This window comes from Crinia signifera, chromosome 19 (assembly GCF_055691185.1).
Source record: "Crinia signifera chromosome 19, ASM5569118v1, whole genome shotgun sequence".
NCBI lineage: Eukaryota > Metazoa > Chordata > Amphibia > Anura > Myobatrachidae > Crinia > Crinia signifera.
This window is the reverse complement of record NC_139226.1, coordinates 134,460,281-134,468,644: the sequence shown is the minus strand read 5'-3', so window position 1 is coordinate 134,468,644 and position 8,364 is coordinate 134,460,281. Positions and strand designations below refer to the sequence as shown.

Sequence of the window (8,364 nt, the reverse complement as noted above, 5' to 3'; positions counted from 1 at the left end):
ACACTAATTTGTGGTCTGTGTCGACAGTTTAAAAAAAAATGAGAAAAACTCATGTCGACCTACATACTTTTTTTCATTTCGACATGTTGACCCTCACAACCTTTTTGGGTATACTGATTGAAGGTCTATCTAGACACTTTCTATCTAATAGACCACACCCAAAAAGCACAAGTTCTTATGAAAACACACAGGATATGCGCCGGCATATCCAAGGCTTATTAGATGGCCTTCAGCAGCCTATTACTCGCACTCAGCAATTGTGGCTGATAGAATACCACCCAGAATGTAAATAAGTTACCAATTTATATTAAGTGAGACTGGACTGGTTCTACTGATAAGTACCATTTATACAGTATAATAATAAAAGCAGATTATTTTTTTTTATTTTATAATACAGCTTTTAACAGTAGATTGTGTACCTGTAAATGACCTATTGCATAAAGTGTGTACACTTTAAAGTAACAGTACTTTATTTCATATAAAGCAGGTTAACGTTACATCACAACTTAAATTATTTGAAATCATGTACAATAATAAAATAATTTATTGAATTGTTTTCATTTTTGCTGTTTAGATTATTTTAACACAAATATTCCAGAACAGAATAAAATTTTCAGATATACTTGATATAATTAAGACTTAGTAAGTAACGAGACATTGGTTACCATGAAGAAGGCTTTGTAAGCTGAAACGCGTTGGGGAACACGGACATTACCTCCATCAGGTCCCCCCACGAACACACGCCCGGCATACTCCGTGACGCAATCCAAGGAAGACTCTGCAGCAACGCTGTAACCAAGGACGCGGCACCTGAGGAAGCAAGGGTAAGTAGGAGATAGGAACTGCTCGCGAGGCAGGAGGGCTCCCAGTCGGACGGCGGGATACCACGCGGATACCGACACTATCGGCTGAAGCGAGGTAATCCTGCCACCCGCTCAAGTGCGCACGTCTGACACACCGGGACCGCTACACGCTGTGGGATCCACACGCGTGCGGCGGTAACACGTATCACAGACGCACCGCACACTGGCACACCCTAGGCTGCACCACAGTATACTACCTCCGAAAACCTGCACTTTACAACTTCGTGGCAAGTGTTTAAAGGGGTACCCGAAGCTACTATTGTGCCTGAGCAGCGGGACGCCGCACTCAGACAGAGACTTTTTGCCTGCAATTTATGCAGCCCAAACCAACTATAATTCGTGACTGTTCCATTTCATAAGTACTGAACAACTGTCTGCCTACCAACATTCACCTTGGCACAACGGGCAGCAAGCCCGGTGCGCAAGCTTTTTGTTGAGACATCTGCTTAATTCTGCCCAGGATTAGCATTTCTTCATTAGATCAATATTGCAGAAGTTAGTTCTAATCATTACCATTTCACCGCTAATTGAATGATTTTAACTGTTTTCCATTATATTACTTTTTTGTTTGATACTTAATATCATCAAGTAAATATTTCCTTTTCCTTTCAATTTACACCACTGTGTCAGTTATCATTTATCCAGGGCAAAGCGCAGCACTAATTTTCACGATTCTTTATAATTTGAGCATCTACCACTATCTGTATGTATAATTAAGACGTATAAAGCATTTACAATACGTACTTTTAAAAGTAATGGCATAAAAACGGCCATTCTGAAATTAGATTGTATTGTATTTTTTATTTCCTCGCCAGTTTTAGTAAGTGTTCATGAACATGATAAACTGGAAAAAAATGTATGCAAATTGTGATTAATAATATGGTACTTTAGAGAAGATACATTTTTTGCTGTATTATAGTTTTGGGGCAATATTAAGGAACCTCACAAATATAAAAAAGATTTGACCCTTCCTCAGCAGCCTAACCATCATTAGGGCACTTTGTACCTGCAAATCATCATCCTGAGATAGTCCATTTTCCTGTAGAGGCATTCCAAGGTCTAGAGCAGGGGTGGGGAACCTTTTTTTGGGCCGTTTGTATGGGCAAAAAATCCTTCGGGGGCCATATGCAAAAATGTCTCTTACAAATTGTCCTGCTGCAGCTGTCCAACGCTCTGGCGGCTGCTGCTGAATAGGGCTGACAGTCTCTGGCTGCTGCTAATTAAGAGGAATCTCGCAAGAACTACCGACCTCTCACGAGAATTCCCCTGTACTTGACTCCCGGCAAATCCGCCAAGCGGGTGGGTGGGCCACTCAGACCGGCTACGGGGGCTGCATATGGCCCTTGGGCCTGAGGTTCCCCAACCCTGGTCTAGAGACTCCTAAGTTTTTTCTTAACTTTGTTAGTAGCTTGACCAGTAGGTTCCAAAGCCCTGACATGGCAGAGCGTGGGCAGAAGATTTAAGAGCATTTAGCTCAAGTGTGGAAATGGGTGAATTTTGCAGCTCAGTGTTAATGCATTCAGCACTGTAGAAGGATCACAGACTATGGAATCCAGGTATGTATAATGGGCCAATGCCAAATATACTGCTGAGGCCAACATCTTGGATCCTACTTTGTGAGAACCCAATCTCATTCAAGAAACTGAACAGCGATCCTTGAAATCTTTTCTCCAAAATGTGGAACCATCCTTTAAGCTGATACTTCATGACTGACTCCGTGCTAGCGTTTCCTCCCATCGGTGCAATCTCTTATGGATAACCAGGCTTGAATTCTGACTAAAACATTTATCACAATAGGAACATTTGAAAGGTTTTTCTCCAGTGTGGATCCGCATGTGTGAAGCCAAGCTGGAAGTCTGGGTAAAACATTTTTGGCATTCCGTACATTTGTATGGTTTCTCTCCTGTGTGCGACCTCATATGCCGCACAAAGTACGACTTATCGCTGAACCGCTTGTCGCACTCACTACACTGAAATGGTCTCTCGCCGGTATGGATCCGCATATGTGCAATGACACTGGAGTTCTGGCTGAAACATTTAAAACACACAGAGCAAGAGTAAGGCTTCTCCCCAGTATGAGTCCTTAAGTGGCGCAAAAGATAGGATTTATTGTTAAAGCTTTTGTCGCAGTGGTTACACGAGTAGGGTTTTTCGCCTGTGTGAATTCTCATGTGTCTCACCAGCAGGGAGTTGCCACCAAAGCTTTTACCACACACAGTACAAATAAACAGTCTCTCTTTTGGGTTTAATCTTTTATCAGCAGTGTTGTCGGGATGTTGACTAGTTAAGTCCTCGCTTCGGAAGATTTCATTAGCTTCCTCTTTTGGTGGCGTTTTTCTTTCCCTTTTGTCAAACAGGTCCCTCCATTGCAGGATATTCTCCTTGGCTTTACTGGTCTGCCTCTCATCCATTTTCGGGCCTTCTACACATCGTTTCAAGGCTTGGTCTTCAACTAAAAACACAAAGAATTTTTGTTTACTTGGACAGGCCAACAATGCAAACCTACATCCTTCCTGAGCGAACATACTTTGGTCCGGGAAGCGTGCCGCTCCTTCTCCGCAGCACCAAAGACTTTGCTCTCTAGTGCATGAGCCCTCTTCCAGAATATCAATGAAAGATGGAGCTGGCACAGGAGGAGGGGCCCGCTTGCTGGATCAAGTTAAGATGCTCTTGCGCAATCCATTCTGCCCCTTCAATCTGAACAACACCCTATTGAAGAGTTCCTGAAGCAACTCTGTTGAGGATATGCTGATTAGACCTTTTATTTAGGCGGTATTCAATGTTGGTTGTGCTCCCGCAGCCATCTCCCGACGGGGGGAGATGGCTGCGGGGCCCTATTCAATGCTGTCTTCCCTGACAGCATTGAACAGGGGTTCTCGGCAGAATGAGCCCGACATCACAAGCTGTAGGGCTCGTTCTGCCGAGAAAAGCCGGAAATAGGCGAGCTCCCGGCCGGAGCTCCTCTATTTCCACCCTCAACTCGCGGCCACACCCCTTCCTCCCCGCTCGGCGGCCGGGACATTGAATCCTGCCGAGCTCAAGTCGAGCAAAGCGAGAACGGGACAGGAGCTTGCTTGACAGCTGTGCCCCTGACATTGAATAATTATTTTATTGCTTGGATATTTATTCATCTTGCACCTGGCCATCACTTTTCTGATGTTCCACCTCTCCCTTGTCCATATAATATATAATTTTATATGAAACAAGGTGAGCATGGGAGTGCTTCAGGATGCCAACATCATAGCGCACTAAGCGCACAGTTATTGGGTGATTTGGGCACATTGACACCAACATTTGTACATGCTGTCAAGTGACTGCAGGAAATATTCAATGAAATTCTGATCATAATAAATATAGGTAAAGATCATCATCATTACTTTATTATTAACTATATACTTTTGATTATAACATTAATGGATATAAAAGGATTTATAGTTGAATTCATTTATTATGTTCTCAGATATCTGGAGATTTATTTATGCTAATGTTATTTTTATCTTTACAAGGTCTATACAGTATATTATACATTTGAATTGATTCGGTTTATACATATTTTTGGAAAAACGCTTTATAGAGCTCAACCAATACTGTAATGAGTTAGATTTCCACTACCGGCATGGGTATAGCTATAGGGGATGCAGGGGATCCCATTGCTTTGTGGCCCAGAGGCTTACAGGGCCCACTACCAGGGTCTGAATGCTCTGCACCCAGGACAACCTTAGCCATTGAGATTGTCCCAATTCCCGGATAGAAAAGAGACTCCCTGGTGATTAGATAGAGATTACATAGTGGTTTGCCCCTTTGAGGAGCGGGCTACTTATCTGCACACCAACTTTGATTCGTTACAAGAGAAAGGACCCCAAATTTCATAAACTGACCATGGGGGTGCCGTTCCCAACAGTCAAAATTAAACAGTATTTCAGGAAAGAGAGAAAGGGACTGTTTGGGGGAACGCACTGATTATTATTAAAATGTAACTTTTATTCATATTCTCTTAATAGTCCCTATTTTTTCTGTGTGGGAAGGAGTACAAACAGTGAAAAATAGAGGTAAAATCACAAACAACAAGACGACATATACACGTATAATGTGCTCAAGAAGAGAAATCGGTGTGTTAAAATTACATAGATGTCTATCTGAAAAATGTCTGTCCAATATAGTGGACAATGTTGGTAATATAAGTGATCCTGTTCGGTTGTGCTAGTTGTTATATACCATTTATTTTGTGTGCGTCTTCATACAGGTACAGTATAATCAATGGAAGAAAAAAGGGTGGGGCACAGAGTGTCCCGTGAGGGTGCCTATAAATGGGTGACTTTGCTAGAGCAGCGGTTTCGTAAGTAAGGGTGTCAAGCCTAAACACAAAATATGGAAAGAAAAGGAGGTGTGAAACCGCGCTTTTACCTAATAGTAAGCAACAGGTAAAGGTAAAAATACATTTATTAAAAATACACTTATTAAAATATACCACATGTATGAATAAATGAAAGAACTGGTACTGAATACTGATTAATAGAATGTGGAGCCGTGATAGTCACCCAATTTTCTCAAAGGTAGGAGTCTCAGTGTCCGTTCCTATGAATGCTTCCTGGTATATCCCAATGGAGTTGGCCGATAGTGGACTTTAGGAGTATTGTGATTCTCCAGCCTAGGGAGCCCCTGTTGGTAACGGGCTCAACCTGGTATGTATTTCTCCAGCCTAGGGAGCCCCTGTTGGTATAGGGCTCAACCTGGTTTGTAGGTGTAGTGTCCTGGTGAATTACGGCTGCTGGGATGTTTGTTCAGGGAAGCTGGTCCGGTCACAGGGAGATATCTGGATCTGGGTTCCACTAGTGGGTGTCAGGGCTCCAACACACTGACGCGTTTCGCTCTTAGGGCTTTTTCAAGGTGATCACCTTACATACATACAAGATTTCACAACCAATAATGTCTACAGATGGAGCCACATAAACAACAAAAAACCCACGGATGCACGACAAACCAACTATACCACATCCGATATAGACTCCTCAGGTAGTGACTCCTCATATGACCATACCAGTGTGCGTAGAACACCCCAGGATTTTTTAGGGGTTACTCCAAGGGAGGCGAGGGACTGTATAGGAGGCCCACCAGGAAGATCAGGAGGGGGAAGAAGAGGAAAAAGGGTCAACAGGGAATGGAGGGAGGAGAACAGGGATTACCGACGACACAGGTACTAGAACCTCCAGACCACCTCCGTATTATCAACCTGACTGACCACCTACTTACACCGCCACAATGCAATCTATTGAGCAAAGGTCTCTCCTTCAGCCCCTCCCAATCACTAAACCTATTTGGGAGAAAGTTGCTGCTGAAGAAATTCTTCTCCAGAAAATATACGATATCATGCAATGATGGGTCTTCCCCCACACTAACCCTCACCCCCAGTCAAACCACAATAACAGATTTCTTCTCTAAAGAAGAACAAATAGCCATTTCCATTCTGGAAGAATTGGCAGATGAGAGTGACTCAGAATGTGGACCTTCAGGGGAGGCCATAACAGATGGCACCCAGACCCCTTCCCTAAAAAAGAAATCACAATTTTATCCCGACTATCATCTATGCCCACAGGTGAAAACCTACCTTGATCTTGTTAGCAGGGACCTGGACAAATTAAAGAGATGTAAACCTCTCTACCAACAAGACAACCTCACGAAAGAAGAGAGGCAGGCCCTGAAGGAGATAAGAGAGTGGGAAGATACTATAATTAAACCCTCTGACAAGGGGGGTAATATAGTACTATGGGGACGTGATCAATACCTCCATGAATTAGAACGGCAATTACGGGATAAGTCCTGTTACCAAAAATTGACCTTCAATCCCCTTCACAATTTTCATGAGCTATATGCCCGGATTACAAAGGAGGCCAGGGACAATGGCATCATCACAAAATAACAGTGGGATTTCCTACAGGTTGAACACCCAAAAGTAGCAACACTGTACCTTCTCCCCAAAGTTCACAAAGATGAAGTGAACCCACCCGGAAGGCCGATTGTCTCCGGTGTGGGGGGACTAACGGAGAATGCAAGCAAATTTGTGGATCACTGGTTACGCAAATATGTATACACACTGCCATCATACATTCGTGACACCATGGATGTGCTCAATAGAATTTAGGACATTATTCTGAATGAGAACTGTTGGCTTATCACTTGTGACATCGAGAGCCTTTACACGAGTATTATCCACGAACATGGCATCAATGCCACAAAATATTTCCTTAGCATGGACCGTGAAGACCCCTTCAATGATTTCTTGATTACACTTCTAAAATTCGTACTTACCAAAAACTTTTTTACTTGTGACGGTAAATTCTACCTACAGGTACAGGGAACTGCGATGGGTAGTGCCTGTGCACCTACCTAAGCAAACCTGTACCTAGGGTGGTGGGAGCGAGAGATGGTATTCTGTGAAGCCAATGACACCTATACCAAACATGTCCTCCTTTGGCTACGCTACATAGATGATTTGCTGATTATATGGGAGGGCGATAAAGAACAATTCATCGAATTCATAGACATCTTAAACTGCAACCAGCTTAAGCTCCGATTGACACATGACATCAGTCGACAATCAGTCACCTTTCTTGATCTTAAATTAACGATTGAAACCGATGGCCATATCTCATCTGACCTCTTCCGTAAGAAGACTGCGACTAACTCTATTCTACATAGGGACAGCTCCCACTTTCCACCTGTCCTTAAAGGTTTACCAAAAGGAGAGTTCCTGAGGACCAAGAGGAACTGCTCGGACAAGGAAACATATCAGATAAGAGCAACAGAATTGAGCCACAGATTAATACACAGAGGCTACAGCAGACGAGCGATCAAAAGGGCAGTCAAAGAGGCAGATGTACAAGAGAGAGGTCAACTCCTAATCCCCAAATAGAAGGAGCAACTACCACCAGAGGAGAAAGTACGCTTCATAGGCACTTTTTGCCAAGAGTGGAAAACGGTCCAGAGCATCCTCAACAGGCACATGGACATTCTTAAGACAGACAGAGATCTGGAAAAAATCCTTGACAACCGAATTCAGATAAACTGGCGACGCAGTAACAATCTACGGGACTTACTAGTCCACAGTCATCTGGAGAAAATTCAAACCCATAAAGGCCAGCCGGCCAAACAAGGATCTTTTAAATGCCGTGGGTGCAAAGCCTGTCCATATATGATCAGCACCACTACCTTTATGGACAAATTTGATAAGAAATGGATCATTAAAGGCAAAATAATATGCACCACATCGGGAGTAATATACAATCTCAGATGCCCATGCAACCTAACTTATCTAAAACTATCAGACCCCTAAAGCAAAGAATACTCGAACATGTTTCGAGCATAAAGAATGCCAGCAGGGATAAACAGAACATGAGAACACTAACACCCATAGCCAAACATTTTCTCAGGCATCACCAGGGTGACCCAAGAGGCTTACAAGCATTCGGCATGATGCACCTGACAAAAGGCATCAGAAGAGGTG

At 43.2% G+C, this 8,364-nt stretch overlaps 1 protein-coding gene across 1 annotated transcript; it reads right to left on the bottom strand.

Annotated features, from left to right (window-relative positions):
* Nucleotides 1–395: 395 nt before the first annotated feature.
* On the bottom strand, nt 396–3,615 carry LOC146043042 (uncharacterized). The gene has a single exon (XM_083163423.1). It carries the CDS (start codon nt 3,386–3,388, stop codon nt 2,567–2,569), a length of 822 nt encoding a protein of 273 aa, XP_083019549.1. The 5' UTR covers nt 3,389–3,615; the 3' UTR covers nt 396–2,566.
* Between the last annotated feature and the right edge of the window lie 4,749 nt (nt 3,616–8,364).